The sequence below is a fragment of the Podarcis muralis genome, chromosome 7 (genome assembly GCF_964188315.1).
Source record: "Podarcis muralis chromosome 7, rPodMur119.hap1.1, whole genome shotgun sequence".
Lineage (NCBI taxonomy): Eukaryota > Metazoa > Chordata > Lepidosauria > Squamata > Lacertidae > Podarcis > Podarcis muralis.
Window position 1 is genome coordinate 42405113 of NC_135661.1, and position 22893 is coordinate 42428005.

General features: G+C 48.3%; 1 protein-coding gene and 1 long non-coding RNA gene across 2 annotated transcripts in view; one reads left to right on the forward strand and one right to left on the reverse strand.

Annotated features, from left to right (window-relative positions):
- Positions 1-22780, reverse strand: part of LOC114602130 (uncharacterized) — a 29041-nt gene extending 6261 nt beyond the window's left edge. Inside the window, exons 1-2 of the long non-coding RNA XR_003707867.2 lie at positions 22007-22780; positions 21352-21493 (exon numbers count right to left, since the gene is read on the reverse strand). This is a non-coding gene — a long non-coding RNA (uncharacterized LOC114602130). The remainder of the gene's footprint in view (positions 1-21351; positions 21494-22006) is intronic.
- Positions 6201-16301, forward strand: SNAI3 (snail family transcriptional repressor 3). The gene is made up of 3 exons (XM_028739968.2): positions 6201-6925; positions 9875-10507; positions 14285-16301. The coding sequence occupies exons 1-3, from the start codon at positions 6778-6780 to the stop codon at positions 14467-14469; spliced, it is 966 nt and encodes a 321-aa protein (XP_028595801.2). The 5' UTR covers positions 6201-6777; the 3' UTR covers positions 14470-16301.
- Positions 22781-22893: the final 113 nt, after the last annotated feature.

A 22893-nucleotide genomic window follows, 5' to 3' on the forward strand; every position in this document is an offset into this window, starting at 1 on the left:
CCCACCTCAGTAAGTATAACACAGTCCAGCAGCACCCTGACTACTTCTGGGCAGAGTTCAGCAAGGTGAGGTAGCTACTGAGGAATGGAGTAGAAGGCAAAGAAATGTCTGTATGGCTATTGTCCCTATTTCCAAAGAGCCCTTTTTCAGGTCTCCATGCCAGGATGTTTAAGAAGGGACAGTCATGCCATCGAAGAAGCACACTGCCTCACTTTGCTATTTCCAAACAGATTAGGAACATCAACACACACACACACACACACACACACACACTCAGATCTTGTTGGGCTCCAAATTCCCATGAGCTCCTGCTGCTGGCATGGCTAATAGTCAGGGAAAATGAGTGTCACAGGCTCCTCATCTCTGAGATCAAAGGATCCACTAACAGGTGATGTGGGGATGGAAGGAGCTGCTTGAGACCCCAAGGAACCACTGGAGACTAGGCAGATGTATAAATAGGACAGATCTTGTATAAAGCAACATTTTTTGTTTTGTTCCTACATTAACATGGCAGCACCTCCAAGCATGTACAGAGCACTCTCCTCATTATTGTCAACTCAGGTCAGAGAGTGTGGCCTTTGTTCTTCCCCATACGCCCTTTCTTCATCCCCCCCCCCCTTAGATCTGCTTCTCAGGCTTGCTGTTCGACACCCAGGAGATGACCCTTCTGAGAACAGCTTTTCCCCATCTCTTGCGTCTGAGCCAATATTTGTTCTGAGTGACTTTGGTACAAGCAGTCATTTCCTGCTGGTCACTGGGTCTGGATGGAGGAGGGAGAATGGGGAAGGCTTTGCTGTTTGGTCAGTTAAGGAGTGGTGACTGCATAAGAGAATCAACACAAGAAATGAGTCTTTGGACTCCTTAAAGGCTCACCGCTTTATGGTGGCATCATAAAGCAGGGGTGGGGGAACATCTGTGGACCTCCAGATGTTGTTGGACAACAACTCCCATCTGTCCCAGCCAGCATGGCCAATGGCCAGGGATGGTGATGGGACTTGCAGTGCCATGATCAAAGAGTTTAAAATTATGCATGGCATGGAGAAAGTGGTCTCACAACAGTAGAACTCATGGTCATTCAATGAAATTAAATGCTAGAAGATTAAAGGTAAAGGGACCCCTGACTATTAGGTCCAGTCGTGGCCGACTCTGGGGTTGTGGCGCTCATCTCGCTTTATTGGCCGAGGGAGCCAGCGTACGGCATGTGGCCAGCATGACTAAGCCGCTTCTGGCAAACCAGAGCAGCACATGGAAACGCCGTTTACCTTCCCACCAGAGCGGTACCTATTTATCTACTTGCACTTTGACGTGCTTTCGAACTGCTAGGTTAGCAGGAGCAGGGACCGAGCAACGGGAGCTCACCCCGTCGTGGGGATTCGAACCGCCGAGCTTCGGATCTGCAAGTCCTAGGCTCTGTGGTTTAACCCACAGCACCACCCACGCTAGAAGATTAGGACAGATTAAAAAAGTGCTTCTTCACACCGCCACCAACCTGAATGGCTTTAAAAAGAGGATTAGGCAAATTCATGGAGTTTAAGGCTGTCAATGGCTTCTAGCCAATATGACTATGCTGTGCCACCATGGTTGGTCGGAGGCAGTAATGCTTCTGAATACCCATTGCTGGAAACCACAGGGCAAGTGCTCTTGTGTTGGGATCCTGCTTAAGGGTTTCCTGCAGACATCTTTGTGCTAGATGCACAAACCATTACACACACACACACACACACACTGATTCAGAGAAAATGAGTTGCAGGCAATGGAAGCTGAAGGGCTGGGGTGGGGGGTGGAATGCTAAAGGTAGGAATATGGAACTGTCACATTTCCCTGCAGAGCACAAACAAACACAAGAAAAAACCCAGACCTTTTTTAACAGTAGGCGTTGGCGATGAATCCGCCAAGCAAGAAATGATTGCATTAACGCTGAAATGGGGACAGTCCTTTTCTGATGGGAGAAAGATAACCCCACTCTTGATTGAGTCTGCTCTGAATTGAATTTGCCGGCAAAAACTTTAGTCATCTCACTTTGGGCTAGACATAGATGAGACCTTTTGGCAGGTGCCTGCGAGGCAGATTCTTTTGTCTTTATACCGCCTCTTCATGGAGCAAAACTCTAGAAATGTAACAGTGTCATCAAAGTGAGAAAATGCCATGACGCCTTTAAGAACCAAATGTTCGAATGTGGCACTAGCACCTTTACAGGTCGTGTAGGCTGCACGCGTTGTCTGGCAGGAAGTGGCTAGTGGGCTTTTCTGATGTGGTTGGGGACCTGGGCAAGAAGAGGTGTCATGCTTCCTCTGCCTGCCATCGCTCCGTTGCTCTGATGTCAGAGGGGTCAGCGCAGGCAGCCTGGGGCTCCGTAGCTGGGCGCTAAAAGGAACCTAGGAGGACAATGTTAAAAGGCAGCAAGTGGCCTTTGCTAAATGAAGAGGAAACTTCGCTAGAACCTGCTTAACACATTGCTAGAGTGGTATTCAAAGCTTCTTGACAGAAACTCCTGGCCGTAGGCAGGTGGCACCAATTGCTCATTACGTTTGCTATGTATGACAATCGCTGCCTTCACAGGAACAGAGGAAGCTGCCTCAGGTGAAGTCAAACCCACACTCAGTATTGCCTGCACTGGCTGGCAGCACCTCCCCAAATTTTCAGACAGGTTGTCTTTTCTCTGCAGATGCCAGGGCAGGCATAGGCAAACTCGGCCCTCCAGATGTTTTGGGACTACAACTCCCATCATCCCTAGCTAACAGGACCAGTGGTCAGGGATGGTGGGAGTTGTAGTTCCAAAACATCTGGAAGGCCAAATTTGCCTATGCCTGTGCTAGGGATTGAACCTAGGACCTTCTGCATGCAAAGCAGCTGCTCTATCACTGAGCTATGGCCCTTCCCGACATCAGACCTATGAAAAAGACTATAAAGTCAGGCAATAGGACTGCAGAAGAAGGAAGGCTTCCTTTGTCAAAGGACTCTGAAGCAGGGTGTCTTCACCCTTGCTATTTCCCATCTGTTCTCAAGCATCCCTGTAGCAGGGGGTAGGCAACTGGGCAGTGCTTCAAAGAGAGCCAGTGTGGTGTAGTGGTTAAGAGTGGTAGATTCATAATCTGGGGAACCGGGTTTGCGTCTCCGCTCCTCCACATGCAGCTGCTGGGTGACCTTGGGCCAGTCACACTTCTCTGAAGTCTCTCAGCCCCACTCACCTCACAGAGTGTTTGTTGTGGGGGAGGAAGGGAAAGGAGATTTTGAGCCGCTTTGAGACTCCTTAGGGTAGTGATAAAGCGGGATATCAAATCCAAACTCCTCTTCTTCTTCTTCTGGGGAGAGGGTGGGAAGGCAGGTGTCTTCAATGAAACCCCCATACCCTACTTTCTGACTCCCTCCACTTTTAGCAATATCTTACTTACTTACTTTCTTATTTTGTATACCACCCTTAGTCTGAAAATCACAGGGCAGTTCACAACATAAAAATACAAAATGAGAACACAAAATACAGAATAAAACAAAAAGAAGCCAATCCAGAAGGATATCTTGGTTGATGGTATCTGAAGCCTCTGAGAGGCCAACGAGAATTAACAGGGGCACATTTCCCCTAGCTCTCTCCTGATATGCGTCATCATACAGGGCAACCAAAGCAGCTTCTGTGCCAAAACTGGCCCTGAACCCCGACTGAAATGGATCTAGAAAATCATGTCACTCTGTAGCTTTTTCCAAGCAAGAGCTAAAGCAGACATCACAAAAAGGCAATGGAGACTGGCCCCCTCTGTCCCCTCCATAATCGCAGCACTGCTTCCAGACTTAAACACCTGCACCTTTTAAAAAGGTGTTTGGAGGGGCCATAGTCCAGTAGATTAGAGCATGTGCTTTGCATGCAGAAGGTACCAGGTTCAATCCCCTACGTTCCCAGATAGGGCTGGGAAAGACTGTCTGAGTTGGTAGAGCATGAGACTCTTAATCTCAGGGTTGTGGGTTTGAGCCCCATGTTGGGTAAAAGTTTTCTGCATTGCAGGGGTTTGGACTAGATGACCCTTGTGGTCCTTCCAGTGGCGTAGCGTGGGGGGTGCAGGGGGGGCCGGCCGCACCGGGCGCAACATCTGGGGTTAGGGCAAATCCACAGGTTAGGGGGCGCAAATCCACGGGTTAGGGGGCGCAAATCCATGGGTTAGGGGCGCAAATTGCTTGCCTTGCCCCGGGTGCTGACAACCCACGCTACGCCACTGGGTCCTTCCAATACTACAATTCTATGATTCTATGAAACCCTGGAGAGCTACTGCTGCCGGTCAGTGAACATTAGATTAATTCACTTATGGAACTTGCAAACTGCCCCAGGCTGGTTCACAAAGATCCTCTTAAGGCATCGATGCAACACAGTTAAATGTTATGAAGCCTACATCCAAAACAAACTGATTGACATTTCTTTAAAAAAATCCTCATAAAGAAGAAAGCAGAATACAGCCATTCATAACCCAAGGATCTTAAGAAGGCCAACTAAATCCCACCAAAGGCTGGGGTAAATTGTCCTGATGGTCTGACTTGATATAGGCCCATTTCCTCTGCTCCTAAAAATTAACCACTGGCCTTTGGCATATATTTGAAATGAAAAACAAAGCTCTCTTCCCCTGCCCCAGCCTGCCTGGGAAAACCAGTAGCAGAAGGCAGTCAAGGAGGAGCAAGATCACATAATTGTCTGTTTTCTCAACTGATCCTCCAGCAAGCAAACTGCAGGAGGAGGAATTCTGAGACACAATGGCCAGGTGAGTAAGTTTATGGGGCTGAGCTCTTCCCGATAATGCTTATCTCACCCCCATCTCACTGCCATGCTTCAAAGGGGTTTGCAAATATCTCCTAAGCCCCAGAGATCTCCCAGTGAAGCAATGGGGCAGGGGGTGGGGTGGGGAGGGGAGGTGGTGACAGAGGATAAGCAGGCCCAGGGTAGAAAGAAGGCCTCCATCTGACTCGGCCAAGATTGGGTCTGCATTTTACAAGCTAAAGCCCAAGGAGGCAGGAGAGGAGAATTAATCGCCATCCCTGAAAAATTAAGAGTGTTCAGGGCTTAGCTTGAGCCAGCATGCAGCCCAAAAAAGATTATGTGTAGCCTCTGAGCATGTGCAGTGTACCATTTCTACACACATTTCTGTCCATCCTGACAAGCAAGGGGCCTGATCCGAGTTCAAGGGCACATTCCAGCCAGGCAAAAACACTTAAGCAGGATGTGAACCTGGGCCAGTGAGGGGCGTGACTTCAGAAGGCTAGATGGAAAGCTCTGTAGGGCCACATTCACTTCCCACTGCTGCTGTAGGGAGATGGGATGTGGCTGTTTGGAGTGAACAGGAATGAAGTGTGAGTGGGGCAGGGCAGGCACCTCCAAACTGCACCTGGCTCATTCCCTGTCCTCAGAAGAGATGTGCCCAGAAGGGTGAGACTCTGCTAGTCTGTTGCAGCAAAATTCAAAAGGAACATTGTGGCATCTTAAAAACACACCAGTTTCATTATGGAAGAGTGGTCACTTTTGTTTGCTGCATTAATGTTGTCCTCAGCTGGCAGATGTATCTACGCCTGCATAGATAGATATAAGACCAGCCTTCTAGAACCTGGTGCCCTCCACTGTTTGGACAACTCTCCTCACCCCCAGCTAGCATGGCCACACCTCCAAAAGGGCCCTGGAAGTCTTTTGAGAGAGGTCTTGCTTGCTTCTTGTGCCATATGCACACTTCTTTTATCCTGCTGACACTTTTGTCAGCATTCAAATAGACTTTGCAGATTTTCGAATCCACACAAAACCTGCCCCTTTCCCCAAAATAAATCTACTCACTCAAGTGGGATAAGTGCACAGACAACGGCAGCTGCTTTGGGAAACAAAAACCCTCTTGCCTGCTTTGTGAAGGGCTGTGGTTCAATGGCTAGAGTATCTGCTTTGCTGGCAGATGGTCCCTGGTTCAATCCCCTCCCCAGAATCTCCAGGTAGGGCTAGAAAAAATTCCTTGCTTGACAACCTGGGAAGCCATTGCCAGTCAGTGTAGACCAGGGGTCAGCAATCTTTTCCAGCTGTGAGCATGTGGTGGGCCGGACTATATGGGGGGGGGGGGAATGAAGGAATTCCTATGCCCCACAAATAACCCAGAGATGCATTTTAAATAAAAGGACACATTCTACTCATGTAAAATCACGCTGATTCCCGGACCGTCCGTGGGCCGGATTTAGAAGGTGATTGGGCCGCATCCGGCCCCGGGGGCCTTAGGTTGCCTACCCATGGTGTAGACAATACCGAGCCAATGCTCTGGTCCACCTGGCCTATACTGTATTCTTGTGCCTCTGAATAACCATTGCCGGGGTGATTTGGAGAGGCTCTTCTTGCCCTCCTGCCCTGTTTGTGGGCTCCTGGTTGTCGCCTAGGCTTGTGAAAGCCTGGATGGGCTTTTGCTCTGACCCAGCAGGGCTCTACTTCAGACGTGGCAGATAAAGCCCCGCTGCTGCGCTGAGCGAGCCCTGGACTACTGCCTTGACTGCACCACACCGTGTAGGGACCAAGTGGCCGACGTGCTTCTCCTTTACGCGAGGGGTGGCGGGAGAAGCTGTCCTCGCCTAGCCGGAGTTTGGACACCTTAACCTTGGAAGCTAGCGGGAGGATTCAAGGTGATCCCCTCCTCTGCCCCGAGCGAGCCCGCCGCGGGGCTTCCCCGGCGTCGTGGTCGCGGCCGCCCCTTGGGCTTTGCACCTGCCGCGGGGAGGGCGGCCCCGGCGGAGGCGGCCAAGGACGGCCCCTCGGCCGGCGGTTGGCTCGGCGGGAAGCCCATGCTAATGAGCCCGCGGGTTTATTGCACCTGCCCGGTCGGCTCGCTCCGCCGGGACTCTCCGCTCGCCATGCCGCGCTCCTTCTTGGTCAAGAAGCCCTCCAGCACTCGCGTCCCCAACTACGGCCAGCTGGAGACGCGCCGCCAAGGTAAGGAAGGGCGAAATGGTTTGCGCCCAGGGCGCACGGCGCGCTTTGGAAAGCTAAGCAGCAGTGAGCGCGCTGCCCACGACGGGTCCTTCCAGCTTTCCCTTCTCGCAGCTCACCACGAGCGCTTTTCCTTGCCCCGACCCCCTGCCCCTGTCTATGGAGCGGGCTGTCTCCCTTCCCTCTCCACATTTTTATCTCCGACCGGCTTCCTTTTGCGCTTCAAACTCCGAGCGGCGCGCTCTTGCGCTTGTTTACTCAGAAGGCAGCTCCGCAGGGGCTTTGTCCCAATTATGCCCGCCTAGGGTTGCGTGATGGGGACTGGTTTTTAGAGTCCTTTTTGCTGCTTAAAGTGCGCTTGGAAATAGGAAACTAATTTGCAGCACAAGCCTATACGTGTCTGCTCGGAAGTAAGTTCCTTTGACTCTCTAGTAAGTGTGTTCCTGACTGTGGCCTTCGTTTTTACCCGGCTGCTTTTTTATTAACGTGTTGGGGAGGGGGCCCGCGCGCGGTTTTTAAAAGGGGTTTATTTCCCCTCACCCACCCCATCTGAGTTCTCAAGTACTGTATAATAAATACATTAGGTTGTTGTTTTTTTTAAATGAAGTTAATCTAGCAGCGATTATTTCTCCATTCTACCTCACATTTCTATGTATGCAATTGCCGTTATTCCTTGTCGAATGGAAAATGCCCATAGGCAGCTTGGAGGGAAAATATACAGTTTTAAAAATAATACGAATGAAACATCGTAGGCCAAATATCAACAGACAGACCTCACTCAACAAGAAAGCCTGAATAAATGCAACATTTAGGTTCAGAAAGAGGAATCTAAATCTACGAAATTAAAGCCAACAGTGGAGAGAATATGTTAACTCCAGGACACTAAAAAGTGTTTCTGCTGTAAATACTGTTAAACTGCTAAGATTATTTTTAAAAGAAAATGGGTGGGGAGTGTCTAATATTTGCCCAGCCCCAGAAATCCATAGAGTGGATGCCAGGGCAAAAGGAGGTTTTCCTTCTCATTGCCAGACACACTTCAGTACATGATTATACGAGAATGTCTACTTGGTGAGTTTCGGAGTCATTTATCCTGTACCTTTGTCACATCGAAATAGCTTCCCTGGGTGTGTGGTGTAGTTGACTACATGGTGTCAAAAGTTTCCACAGTTAGTGGCACCTATTGGCAACTGAACGTTCTGTATTGTGCATAAATAAGACGCATGGAACGGTTTGGCAACATGTCACAGCATTGGTGTGAAAAACCTGTTGTGCTGTCATAGGGTGGGTGAGGGGTGTTCTCAGTGTCCTCCTTGTGGTAAAGTGTGGTGTGTAAAAGGTGGCCTGGAGGGTAGATTTCACTCGAACAGCAAATTTTCCAGGTTAGGTAGCCAGGGTCCCTCTACCCTTGCATTGAACCCTTTTGTACACAGATAAAGAATGCCAAGATTAGGAGGTGGCATGCAGATATTTTAAAAATGCCAAGTGTTGCCTCTTTGGGACAGGATAGTATTTGCTTTACGGTATTCATAAGGGTGAGCTCAATAATAATCTCGTGAGCGTCTTGGCACTTCAACGCAAGGCTCAAATGTGGATCCCCCACCCCCTTACGCACTTCTTGGAAGCTCACTTTGCAAAATAAAACTTTTTCTTAACTTAACCACTATGGCCACATGGTTGCAACAGGCAGCATCTTTCTGAATGCATTCTATGTTTTATTTGTTAAAAAAGAATGCTTCCAGGTTACCTCAAGGTCTGGTGTACTGATTCCAGTGCTTGGCACCATGGCACTGTGGGTAAATTGTGTTTCTGCAGTGTTTGCACCCGTATGACGCGTGTTTTACTGGATCTGTGTGTACACTGCATGTGCATATTGCAGTGTTATGAGTGCATAATGCAAAATGTTTGAGTGAGGCAGCCTTGAGGAGAGACTTCTATGCAACAGTTTATAATACAGTGGTACCTCGGGTTACATACACTTCAGGTTACATTCGCTTCAGGTTACAGACTCCGCTAACCCAAAAATAGTGCTTCAGGTTAAGAACTTTGCTTCAGGATGAGAACAGAAATCGTGCTCCGGTGGCGCGGCAGCAGCAGGAGGCCCCATTAGCTAAAGTGGTGCTTCAGGTTAAGAACAGTTTCAGGTTAAGAACGGACCTCTGGAACAAATTAAGTACTTAACCCGAGGTACCACTGTACTGGAAAGGAGTTTAGTTAAACTATGGAACTCACTGCCACAAGAGGCAGTGATGGTCAACAACCAAGACAGCTTTAAAACAGGATTAGACAAATTAATGGAAGAAGGAAAGGCTATCAATGACTACTAGCCATGATGACTATCCTCTGCCTCCACAATTGGAAGCAGTAAAGTTTCTGAATGCCAGTTACTGGAAACCACAGGAGTGGAGAGGGCTCTTGTGCTTGGATCCAGCTGGTGGGTTTCCAAGAGGCATCTGGGTGGCCACTGTGGGAACAGGATGCTGGACTAGATGGGCCATTGGCCTGATCCTGCAGGCTCTTCTTATGTTCTTATGCTTCTTAGTTAAAACCAACTATTTTATTTACTACTTTTTCTATATCACCCTTCAGGAACAAAAATACAGTAGATTATATTTTCTAAAAGAATCTCAATAAAACAATTGCAAATTATTAAAAACTAGTGATCCAACAGCAACAACACAGAATGATACAATCACAAGGGCCAGGCCAGAAAGTCGGATCCAACAACACAATTAGTTTCTGTAAGCCAAGGTGCAAAGAGGCCTGGTATGGAGCCTGCCTAACATTTCATGCCTCCCTGTTTGCCAGCCTAATATCCTTCTCTGGTGGGCATCTGAACCGGGCTTCAGACACAGGGAATGAACAATTTTCCAAAATATGCAGGGTAGGCATGTTGTCTGGTTTTTGAGGAACAATGGCTGCTTTTTGTTTACTTGTTTTGTGTGTTTCCCCCAGAATCCAGTGGATTGTGCCACTCCTGGAGAGGGGCAGCATTCCCCGTCCTCAGTCAAGATGGCACGCCTTGTCCGGCAGCCCCCTATGAAGCTGGTAGCCTCTGGGACCACAGTTCTGCCATTGCCTGCCTGTCCCCACCTCTCCCACAGAGCAGTGAAGCCAAAGGGGAGCCCACATCGATCTCCCAAGTGGGTTCTGGGAGCAGCCCTGGTGGCAGCTGGGACTCTGCCACCCCTCTGCGTGATAACCAGAACAACCTCAATCTCCCGTTGGCATTCAGCCTGTTCCAAAGGAGGACTCCCAACCTGGGCAGCCCAGCAGAGGGAAATGGAGACAAACTGCAGGGGCCACAAGGCATAGCTGCCGACCCCCTGGAGACATTTGAGTGTCCGGACTGCCGCAAGGCCTACAGCACCTTCTCAGGCCTGGTCCGACACAGGCAGCAGCGCTGCAAGCTGCAGGCAACCACGGCAAGGAAGTATTTCAACTGCAAGCACTGTGACAAGGAGTACGCCAGCCTGGGTGCTCTCAAGATGCACATCCGCACCCACACGCTGCCTTGCATGTGCAAGATCTGCGGTAAAGCCTTCTCCCGGCCCTGGCTGCTGCAGGGGCATATCCGGACACACACAGGTAGGGGGCGACCTTGAGGAAGGGAGCAAATGTGCATGGAAAAGAAGGGAGAGCAAAGTGGGGGGAGGTTTGGAGAACACTTGCATTTTGGTGTGGCTGGGGGGAACTGTTGGGCCCTCACACTCTGCTGTGATAAATGTTGCCTCTGATGTTGGTGCAAGGAGGTTCTATTTATTTCTTCTATTTGCTATTTATTATTTACCCTACCCTAGGGCAGCACGCAGATACACTATTTAAAAACAAAGCAGAAAGATTCTAAAACTGTTGAAACATTTTGAAAACAATTAAAATTAAAAACAGTTTCAGTTAAAAACATTTTCCAAAAGCAATTGCCATTAAAGACATTATTCCATCCAGCGATCACAAGGTTGCCAGGAATACTATTTTTCAGCCTGCAAATGCCTTGGTATCTTTTCAAATTCTTTCTGAAGTTAGTAATGATGGAGACAGCCGTACTTTACTAGGGAGGGCATTCTACAACTGGGGAACCATCACTGAAAAGACCCTGTCATGGGTCAATGCCAACCGGGCAGCCTCACCTGCCAGTTGTAGGATCCAAGTTGGCTGGCACTGTATACAGGCCACCCTTTCCCCCATTTTATCCTCCCAATAACCCTATATGGAAGGCAAGAGTGAGCTGGTCAGTGACCCAAGCTCACCCAATGAACTTCACTAGTCTCCCCTGTCCTGGCCTGAGATTCTAACCATTCCACCAGCCTTCTCCTGAAATGCACTCTGCACATGTTCAGAGAGGCACTCATCTTGTTAAGTCACCTGAATCAGCGCTCAGCTCTGGATTTGTAAATGGATTCTAGGCCTAAGCTGGAGTGAACCTCAACCTTAATTAAGCTCTGACTTAATTGGGATGGATAACTCGGGATGTTCTTTTTCATAGCATTGTCCACCTATTTTCTCAGTGTGCAAGTGGAATTTGCTATACAAAGAAACATGTACAAGAGCCTTTGCTTCACTGTTTTTTAAAATTCCTGTTAAATTGAACCTCCCCAACCAGAGGCAGTGTACCTTCCAGTTGCTGGGGGAACAAGCCACAACTGCAAGCTGTTGCTACCAGGGCTTGCTTTGTCCCTCCACCACCTGGCTGGCTACTTCTGGGAACAGACTGTTAGGCTGGAGGGTTCTTTGCTCTGATCCAGCAGGGCACTTTTTATGATTCACTGGGCAGAAGTGTATAAAGGGGAAAGGTCACCCAAGAGCAGCTGAGAACTGTTATGCTGGAGGGAACCTCATTCCAATCCAGCTGAGCCCGTCAGATGTTTTTATGTAAATACTGCGTCAGACTTGCATGAATAACTCCAGTGTAGGGCATTGCCACTGAAGTTGTTCACGGCACAAGCTACGACTGAACAGCTGTGAGCCAGTGTGGTGTAGTGGTTAGAGTGCTGGGCTAAGACCTGGGAGACCAGGGTTCAAATCCCCACTCAGCTATGAAGCTCACTGGGTGACCTTGGGCCAGTCACTGTCTCTCAGCCTAAGCTGCCTCACAGGGTGGTTCTTTTGAGGATAAAATGAGGAGGAAAAGGAGAACTTTATATGTCAACCTGAGCTCACTGGATGAAGGAAGGTGGAACATAATTGTAAAAATAAATATGTAAAGACTTTTCCTCGCCCCGTGAGATTGAACCCCTGCTATTACTAGATTTCTGCTTCATTTGTGTGTTTTTTTTAATCTCTGTTTTTATGTCTGGGTTTTTGTAAGCTGTTTGGGGGTTCTTAAATAGTAAGCAGTTTAGCAATGTGTTTTCAATAAAAAAAAATAATAAAATAAAGTTTGTAGTGCAGGGATGCCCACTGAGAGAGAAAGTCACTGTGTCAAGCCCATCTTTGTTTTATATTAGGAATGGGAGGCCCAGTGGCTTCCAGATATTGTTAGACTCCAACTCCCATCAGCCCCAGCCATCATGGCCAATGGTTGGGGATGATGGAACAGGAGAGGTGTGCAGTGGCCTGAGAAAGAACAGTTAGTGGAAGGGGATACCCTAGCTGCCATCCTTGGGACCTATGGAAAACTCACAAAGGCTGCTAAGCCTTGGGGCTGGATATGAGCCATGCAGCTGATTGAGTGCTGAATGAGAGGCAGTCTGAGGAAGCTCTATCAAGCCCATAGATGCAAACCAAGGGTGAGACATGAGGGTGAGGTCAGCAGGTTCCAGGAACCCTCTTGGTTATCCGATTTTGGAGGGGAGCGACCTGTGAGTTTGTTTGAGCCCTTCGTAAGAGCCAGGGTGGGTGGGTGGAGTCCCAGGTGAGAGCCAGGAGGCTGCGAGGTTGATTGTGCCAGAAGGAAAAAGGAGAGGGGGAGAGATGATAGATGATAGATAGATAGATAGATAGATAGATAGATAGATAGATAGATAGATGATAGATAGATAGATAGATAGATAGATAGATGATAGATAGCTAGATAGATGATAGTTATATTGTGTATTTTTGTAACATTTACTGCTCTAGTTTCCTGTACTAAAGTGGTATAGAAATAGTCTAAACCAGGGGCCAGCAAACTTTTTCAGCAGGGGGCCGGTCTACTGTCCCTCAGATCTTGTGGGGGGCTTGACTATATTTTTGGGGGGGAATGAACGAATTCCTATGCCCCACAAATAACCCAGAGATGCATTTTAAATAAAAGGACACATTCTACTTATGTAAAAACATGCTGATTCCTGGACCGTCCACAGGCCGGATTTAGAAGGTGACTGGGCCGGATCTGGCCCCTGGGCCTTAGTTTGTCTACCCATGGTCTAAATAAATAAAATGATGGGAGGGCCACAGGTTCTCCATCCTTGGGTACAGCCAGTGTGGTGTAATGGTTAGAGCATTGGACTAGGACCTGGGAGATCAGAGTTTGAATCCCCACTCAGCCATGAAGCTGGCTGGGCCAGTTTCTTGTCTCTCACCTAAGTTACCTCATAGGACGTGAGGATAGAATGGGGAGGGGAGAACCATGTACATCACCTTGAAATCCTTGGAGGAAAAGATGGCATATAAATGTAAGAAATAAATAAATGTTCAGGCCATATTCCTAGAGTAGCACTGGGGGAGTGCTCCTTGGCCCCTGGCACTTGTGCTATTTTTGCAGGGAGTTTTGCAGGGAACTGTCCTCTCCCAAGTGCTATTTAGCATCTATAGGAAGCTGTCACAGGTGATCATTTGGCATTCTGGAGCGAGGTGTCACCAGTGCACTGATGACATGCAGCACTACTTCACCATAACATTGGAATTGGGAGAGACTGTGAAAGTTCTGCATTAGTTTCTGAACGTAGTAGTGGAACGAATGAGGGCCAATAAACTGCTTGAATCCTGGGAAGATAGGGAGGGTGGTTCCCACATTCAGGAGATAGGCAGGTTACCTGTTCTGGATGGAGTTGCACTCCTTATGATGGAGCAAGTACATAGCTTGAGGATACTGCTGGATACATCTTTATCACTTGAGGTCAACGTGTCCTCTGTGGCTAGGAGTGCTTTATCTGGTTCACCAGCTGTTGCAGTTCCTGGACAGGGATAGCCTGCAGCCCAAGTGTTGGTAACCTTGAGGCTGGACTACTGCAATGTACTGGGGGGGGGGCTGCCCTTGGACCTGGTTTGGAAGCTCCAACTCTGGTGCAGAATGTGCTGGCCAGGTGGGGCATCTAGATGACAACATGTGACTGTTGCTACAGCATCTTCACTGGCTGCCCATCTACTACCAAACCAGGTTCAAGGTCTTACAACAGCCCTGGCATTGCCTGCTCATCTGTCTTTCTTTCTGGCCTCCCTTTCCAGGTGAAAAGCCCTACGCCTGTTCGCACTGCAGCCGAGCCTTTGCCGACCGCTCCAACCTCCGCGCCCACCTGCAGACCCATTCCGACATCAAGAAATACCAGTGCCACACCTGCCTGAAGACCTTCTCCCGGATGTCCCTGCTCCTGAGGCATGAGGAGACGGCCTGCTGCCCTGCTGCAACCTGAGAGCCATGCTGAGCTTGGCTGGCTACCTGGAAAACGTAACCTGAGACCACTTGTGGAGGTTAGGAGGAGAGCCCCGGACGACTGAAGATCTGCAGCAGTGGAGCCTGGAGTCGCGTCCTGCAGCAGAAGTTGGGTGTGTTTTCTTCTTCTTCTGATTCAGATTCTGCAACTGGGTGATACCCACCGCTCCAAAGAGTGTGTGGCTTGACCTCTTGGTTGCAGCAAGATCTAGGTGCATCTCAGTTTAGGAAACAGAAAGGTATATGGCCCCATTCCTCTTGTGTGTTTTGAAAAAAACAGCAAAGGGGCCTCCATATTAGGCTGGTGTTAAATCCCCTGGAGTTCTTCTGCAAATGTGTCTCTGCCTCCTATTGTGCTGTCGTTGATCCATCCAAATGGTGTCATTTGCATGCTGGTGGTGCATCCCCTTAGCTGCTAGCCTGCTTGGTCACTAGGGAGTTGAGGTGGCCTCTCAATTTCTGCATTGCTCTCTGGGATGGTGTCAGGAGAAAACCCAGGACAAGAGATCCTCTGCCTGAGTCCACCTTTGGGTCTTTTGCATGAAAGGGATTTTAAGCTCCCCATTCTTAGATGACTGTTATCGGGGTGTCCTGCATTCTTCCAGCTCCCCACCGCAGTTGCTTTGTGAGGACCTTCCTGTTTCCAGAAGCTTGCCTTCTGGTCTCCCAAATTTCCAAAAGAGAGCAGGGAATGATCCCAGACTGGGCCTCCCCAGCTGCAATGGCTAAATAGCGATGGCCTTCTCAAGCTCCTGTGGTGGGAGATCTGCTGTGACTCCTGCTCATCTGATCCAAGGTCTGTTTCCAGGGACGTCATACCAATCAGTGTTTCCTGGGAGTACGGAGGCCTGGAGTGACCTTCAGCTGCCGCAATTTACAGCTCCTCTTCCTTCCTCTGCCCCGCTTTCCCTTTTAAGCTTGAGTGGGTTTCCACAAACACTGAAGCTTTTGTAAAGAATAATCCACCTGGGCTTGGCAGATCCTCAACACCACCCATTTAAATCTGTTCCCGTGAGGAAATTTGTTGGTTGTTGTTTTCCAAGCTACTGGGTTGTATCCAGTATTGATCATACTGGGTAGACTCATTTCAATTAATGGGCATGACTATCCTAGATTTGTTACTTTCAGTGGGTCAGCGCTGAGTAAAACATGATTGGCTACACTTCATTCCTTTTATCTCTGCAAACCCCATTCTCTTACTGCTTTCCCCTCAGCTTAATAACTCCTTAATGCACTTTAACCTCCTGTTTAAACTGCACAGCTGGAGGCAGTGTTGCTTCTGAATACCAGTTGCTGGAAACCACAGGAAGGGAAGTGCTCTCTTGAGCTCAGGTCTTGCTTCCCACAGACATCTGGTTGGCCACTGTGAGGACAGGATGCTGACCTAGATGGGCCACTGGCCTGATCCAGCAGGCTCTTCGTATGTTCTGCCTGCTGTTGAAGGGGTGATGCAACAGGGGAGACAGTAGCAAGGGTGTCCCTTTGTCCCTTGTGTTCATGTGTACATTACCAAAAGCAAGGCCTGTACCACGCTTCCTAACTGCGGTAAAAAGAGAATATCCCCTGCTCCCAAGGAGGCAGAGCAAAGAATTCTGGATTAGCTTCATAGAGATTCGCCTTCCTTGAACCTTTGGGGTGGGGTTGGGAGGAGGGGAGCTACAGAACAGTGACTTGGCATTGCTAAAAGTAAAAAAAACTGCTGCTGTTTCTCTCTGTTTTCTGTACATGTTTTGTTGTTCCTTTGGGTTTGGAGAGCGCCTCATGACACCCCCCCACCTCCCCAAGAAAGCCCAATAAAACTATTCCAAATAATTTCAGTGACACCATTTTTCATTGAATGTGTTCCTTATTATTGTGCTGCTAATCAGGAATGCTCTTCTTACACCTTCCACTATTTCACCAATGAGAAAGGGGACATGACTTGCTACACCCCTATTCTCATGAGACTAATAAATGCCCAAGCCTTCTACGGCTTTAGCATCCACATTGTTGAAAGACTCAACTCTGGACCCCTCCAGACTGTTGGTGTTGTTTTTTGCAATATGTCATTGATGCATTGATCAATGGCTTATACTGGACCATCCACACATCATCCAGCTTTCCGAAGCCTTGGAGAGCAGCTGCCTGTCAGTGTAGACAATACTGAGCTAGTTGGGCCAGTGGTCCGAGTCTGTATAAGGCAACTTTCTGTGTTCCCAGGCAAAGTTCATTCTTTCATGCATCCTCGCATCCATTGCTCATGTCTTCCCAGTGGTCTGCGTCTTTCCTTTTCTATTTGAGCATCTCTTTCTCTTTCTCTCTCCCAAGAATGGGCTATTAAGAGGAAGGAGAGGCTCGCAGGAGCAATGATGTCAGCCTGGCAAAGCCACGTTAATATTTATAATTTGGGCAATGGGGACGAGGACAACATTCTCCTTCGCCGGAGTACGTAAATAGGGTGCGGAGTTGCCTAAAGGAAACTGCGTTGTAAATGGGCCCTTCTATTTTCAGCCCCCAAGTGGCTAAATACGGTCGTTCCACCTGTCCGTCCGAGGGCCAGAGCAGGAAAGAATGTTGTGGGGTCTAAAATAAGCTCAAATGTTTCCTCTCTTCTTCATGTGGCAGATGGAAAGTGCTGATAAATATAGTGCAGGGCTGCCGGGCCGGTGGGGGGTCCAGGCAGACGGCCAGCCGGCCAGCCACCAATCCGCTGAGCTGGGCCAGAGGAGGGAGTATTGAGCTGGAATGAATGGATGAGTTTTTCCACTCGTCCCTGGCTGCGTTGAGCTGGAAAGTGTACCTGATGCTCTCGCCTGCTCTTTTGTCCACTAGCTTTTCTGACAGGGCTGGGGCCTCCTCGGGTCAAGAGGGAAACTGTTTTAGCCACCCCATAAACACACACAGTCAAGACAAAGCAAAGAAATGGCAGCTATTTTTCTGCATTATTGCTTGTTTTACTTATATCCCACCTTACCCTCCAAGGAGCTCACTACATGGTTCTTTTCCTCCCCTTTTCATCTTCACAACCCTGTGAGGGCAGGTTAGGCTGAGAGATGGAGACTGGCCCAAGGTCACACCCAGGGAGCTTCATGACTGAGTGGGGATTCGAACCCTGGTCTCTTAGGTTGTAGTCTAACACTCTAACCTTACATCACACTGTTTCTCAAAATGTTATCCTCACAGGGCCTCCTAAACGCACCTAGGTAATGAACCCATGGCACAACCGCCATATAATTGGAAGGGTCATGCAGTCCAACCCCCTGCAAGGCAGGAATCTCAACTAGAGCATCCATGGCAGATGCCCATCCAACCACTACTTAAAAGCTTCCAAGGAAGGAGAGGCCACCACTTCTTGTGGGAGTCTGTTCCACTGTCAAACAGCTCTTAACTGTTGGAAAGTTATTCTGCCATTTCCTTGCCATTTTGAGTGAAGTCCCAGGTTGAGACCCAGAGGTACCCCAGAACCTTGCAAAGGATGAGGATGGAGTGGAACAGCGAGAGCGATGGAAGTCACACACCTACCAGCCACATGTCCTTTCTCACTACCACTTAAGAGAATTAATTTAGGTTTGCCCAATATAAATCACTGCTGTTTTGTAGAACATTGCACTGTTCAAAATGATTTGTTGTTTATGGGATGAATTATCTGTAGTCAGGCCATTGCTATCTTGTGTGTGTGTGGAGCTTGCACCCAAAGGAGACATGGTCTTCCACTTAAGAGGGGTTAGCCAGTAGATGGAAACCAATCTTCCCCCAGTATTAAAGAAGATGATTTTGCAAATATTTCTGAGGTACTTTGCAGCAACTGTCATCTCCTACAGGATTATGTGATTCCATTCTACAATAAGACATGAAGAACCCAAGCCTACTTGGGAGACAACCTCCTTCCCACTCCTATTCCTAAATGAGTTGTGTAAAGGAACTCTGCACATGCTCATGTGAACCATTTTTGTGTGGTTTTGGTAACCACATCACTAGGGCTCCGTGAACCCTCAGTTCCCTGACATTCATTCAGGAATGACAGGATCATGGCGCGGTCGGGAGAGGTCTGGAAAGAGATGACCTTGTTTTTCAGTCTAGTTTTACAATCAGAGGGTTTTACAAGCTGCTGTCAAGTGACCTAGTGTGATCCGATGCTGGATACGAGAGAGGAGGCATTGGTTATAGGACCACGACAACCACGCCTCTCTCCCATCTCAGTTTTCTTTCTCCCACGGCAAAATGGAAAAGCAGCACTGTCCCCCTAAATACCAGCCCCTATAAATAATCCTGACTCTGGGCAGGCCAGTTCCTCTGGCACCTGCACCAAGAAGGGCAAAAATAGAGGCTGTGTTTCTATCTATACCCTGCTGGCCGGGCCTCCGCTGTCTATCTATAACCTGCTGGCAGGCCTTCATGGAACTGACCGCGGACACATCCAGAGGTCTGTGGACACTTTGGATGCTTGGCAGGTGGCAAAACAAGCCCACCAGACGGGTCCAGGGAGATCTGAGCTAGGTGGAATTGAGAGCAGATCACTGTGCCCTGAACTTTTCTGTGGAGAGGTAGGTGCCAGCTCCTCTCGTGGACAGAGCAGGATGGCCATGCTAGTACCCTGAGGCAGCCTTCGCCAATCCTGTCAGATGTTTTGAACAACAACTCCCATCAGTCTCAGCCAGCACAGATTCAGGAGTGAGAAAAGGAAGTCCTTAAGGTAGCACCTTTGGAACTCTCTCACGCAGGGGCAGTGGATGGCCTCCAACTTGGACGGCTTTAAAAGAGAATCTGACAGATTCACGGAGGAAGGGGCCTAGCCATAATGGCTTTCTTCTTCCTCCACAGTTGGAGGCAGCAATGCTTCTGAATACAAGATGCTGGAAACCACAGAAGAGGAGAGTGCTCTTGTGCTTGGGTCCTGCTTGGGGGGTTACCACCAAGGCATCTGGTTGGCCAATGTGAGAACAGGATGCTGGACTAGATAGGCCATTGGACCGATCCACCAGGTTCTTCTTATGTTCTAATCTTGTGATCCAAAACATCAGGAGGGCATCAGGTTGCTGAAGGCTACCCTGAGTGGGTATGAGCAGGGCCAGCATGAGCAGGGCCTTAGATCACAGTTGACCTATCCAATCTGTGATGCATCATGTGGCAGATCACCAATTCCCACCTCGCTGCATCAGAAGTGGGTAAAGGAACTATCTGCCAGCTTGTACCTGATTAGATTTGGTTTGTGTACCAGCTCCATGGAAGCTGGGGTTATGAGTCACACACACATGCTCATCTCTTAGTGACAGCAATGTTGAGCAGTGACTCGCATGAGGTTAGAAATGAGGTAGCACAGTTGAAACACAGCACTGGACACGATGTCCTCCATTCAGGGGCATGAGGTGATGGGGCGAGGTGAAGCCATTCGCACCAGGCATTAGATCTGTCCCCAGTCTCCACCACTGCTCTGCCGCCAGCACCTTTGTGGCTTCCTGTGCTGCTGACCCCGTGCCGTTCTCCCTGCTGCGCCCACTGCGCCCTGCACACTGTATCACGGTGGCAGGACAGGTGCAGAGTAAGGTACAGTTGCACAGGTGGGGGGGCAGAGAGGGGCTGGAGAGGGGACCCAGATCTGCATGGGGGGGGAATCATTGGAGCATTTTATCTACAGTGGCAAAACATCTTTGACTGGCCCTGCCTCCATTCACATATTCAGGTCACATCTGCACCATACATTTTAAACAGGATCATATCACTTTAAAAAGTCACGGCTTCCCCCTAAGAATCCTGGAAGACATGGTTTTTTATGAGCACTGAGAGTCCTTAGGAGACCCCTACACAGATCTGCAGCTCTCAGAGTTGCTTAACAATCAATCCCTCTTCTCAGGGAATGCTGGGAATTGTAGCTCTGTGAAGGCCATAGGGGCCTCCTAACAACTCTCAAGAAACACCTTGGAAAACAAAAAGAAACAACTCCTAACAGCGCTTGAAGATAGACCACAACTACTTTATAATATGATCATGAGACGTCCAGAAAGTATAAAACAATGTCCTTGAATCTTCTCGCTACATCTGCCAGTCTCGCCTGCCACACCAGTGTGGCACACCACACCCTTTAAGAACCATTGGATTAGGGAAAGGAGAGGGAAAGAAAAGTGGTTCAGTAGAAGGATGCTTGGGGTAGCTGGAGCAGGGCGAGTTAGACACACAGAAGGGAAACCTTCCTGCCTACTTGAGTTGCCATCCCTCAGAGTACTCACTAGCACTGGAGAGGGAGAGATGGAGGGGGGGAGGATGGGAACTGTAGTTTGTTAAGGGTGCTTAGAGCTGTTAGGAGATCCCTAGACCCTCATAGAGCTACAATTTCCAGAGTTCCCTGTGAAGAAAAATTGACTGTTATACCACCCAGGGAATCAAAGCTCTGTGAGGGGAGCAGGGGTCTCCTAACAGATGACAGCTAGCAGGATTGTTTGGGGGAAGCCATGGCTAATAAAGTTGTATAGTTCTGCTTTAAACACATAGTGTGGCTGTTCCTCAAGTGTAATGATTTGGTGAAGGCACTGCCATATAAAAGTCCTCATGAAGTAAGAGCACCTTGTGGTGTGCGCAGCCTTTGAGCTCCCTCTAGTGTCTTTATTAGAGGATGATGCCCAGTTGCTAGAAAGTACTGGTAAGCAAAACCAGGAGTAGTGGGCAAGGAAATTGACTGATGTTGGCACCATGGCTGGTGTCTGCATTTTGGCACAAGATGGAAACTGGATTATATTTAACCGTTACTGGTTAAATATATCCTGTGATATCAAATTATATAATTTATTCAAACTCCACCCCCACAAAGGAAAGATAACTCACTTGCAGATGAATGTGGCATGTCACAAATTCAATGTGAAACACCCCAAATCAAAAGGCTGGTGAATACCTGTGGCTCAGTGAAATAACACCTGCTTTGTATGCAGAAGGTCTTAGTTTCAATCCCCAGCATCTCCAGGTAGGACTGACATTGCTGAGCTAGATGAATCAACAGTCTGTCTCACTATAAGGCAGATTTCCTGCATTCTTTCCTGTGATTAAATAAAAACAGGAGCAGTCTTGGATACTTGGATGTGCTTGCACAGTGCTAATCATAAGAATGGTTAATAAGTATATAAATTTCTTAAATAATCATGTTCCAGAAAACGTTTAAGAGCCAAGTTGAGACACAGTCCCTTATCCACCATGTAATTAAAATGCAGACAGAGGCAATGGCAGAGGGGAAGGGCCAGCCATGCCATGAACAAGTAGTTTCACTCACTCCCTATGATTACTTTCCTTGAAGAAAAAGGTATTGGAAATTAACAATCTTAAGCACACTCACTTGAAAATGAGCTCCATCAAACCAGGACTTGCTTCAGAGAAAATATATTTAGGATGGGAGTGTTAATGTGAAATATATAGTTATTTCTTTTTCATAAATTTAACATATGGGATAAAGCCACCCTCCTAAAAAGCTCATTTTACCCCTTTCATCCCAGTGTTGTTATTGTGGTGGTAGTGCCACCAATGCATTACACACTTTGCTTGTCATAGCAATTTACCTCATCCTCACCCAGTCTGATGCCTTCCAGATGTTTTCGACTAAAATTCCTAGCAGCCTCAGCCAAAATGGGGAAGGTTCCCAACTTCCCATGAACTGCAAAGTTTTTTCAGGGCAACTTTCAGCTCACCCTATTAGCCTATAGAGGAAACCAAACTCCAGAGGGTGAGATTGGAGTGAAAACTTCAGATGGAATGGATAACTTTTACTCTGAGGTTATGAGTCACACACACAATTGCAGTCTAAATCCTGCAGTTTGTGAACTGCTGTGGTCAACCCACAAGGTGTCACTGTCTACATTTTCACCGTAGCCTACTGAAGAGTTCTGGAAAACTTGAAATTTTGCACACTCTTTTGTAACACTGCCCTAATGTGGGCAATATCATCACCGTGTTCTTTCGGAGAATATAGCTACAGTTTTCTTTACCGAAGACCCAACTTGAAAAGAGTGTGATTCAAAAATTTGCTTCCACCACGAAAAAAATCTACTTGGTCTAAATTAAAGATATTGCTTTACTTGCTCCCATTTTTTCTAAGGTACTATTGCAACAAGAACTCTGAAAAACCAGAAAGGACCTGGTGCACAAATGAATTATGGCTGCGCCCGTATTCCCCCAAACGGAATGGAAAGCCGGGTCTGAGCAGCCTACTGTGTCCTTAGAGTTATAGACTCGCATCAAGGTACTGCGCAGGCGCACCCAGCGCCTGCTCGCGCGGTGCAGAAAACGTCCGTACTGAAAACATTTCCCCCTTAAAAGGCGCCTCGAGGGTTCCGCCTTTCTGATCAGGGTTCTGAATGAGGAGAGAGAGGAGCCCCATCTTCCGACGCACTCTCATTGGATAAGAATTGCAACAGGAGGAGATGAGACCGACCCTGATTGGGCAGGC

What these genes read in the sequence shown, in the direction of transcription:
- SNAI3 (XM_028739968.2), top strand. Translation starts at nt 6,778, where the DNA reads ATGCTAATGAGCCCGCGGGTTTATTGCACCTGCCCGGTCGGCTCGCTC. An exon ending in GCTGGAGACGCGCCGCCAAG is followed by an intron (nt 6,926 to 9,874) that starts GTAAGGAAGGGC and finishes TGTTTCCCCCAG; the next exon opens with AATCCAGTGGATTGTGCCAC. An exon ending in GCATATCCGGACACACACAG is followed by an intron (nt 10,508 to 14,284) that starts GTAGGGGGCGAC and finishes CTCCCTTTCCAG; the next exon opens with GTGAAAAGCCCTACGCCTGT.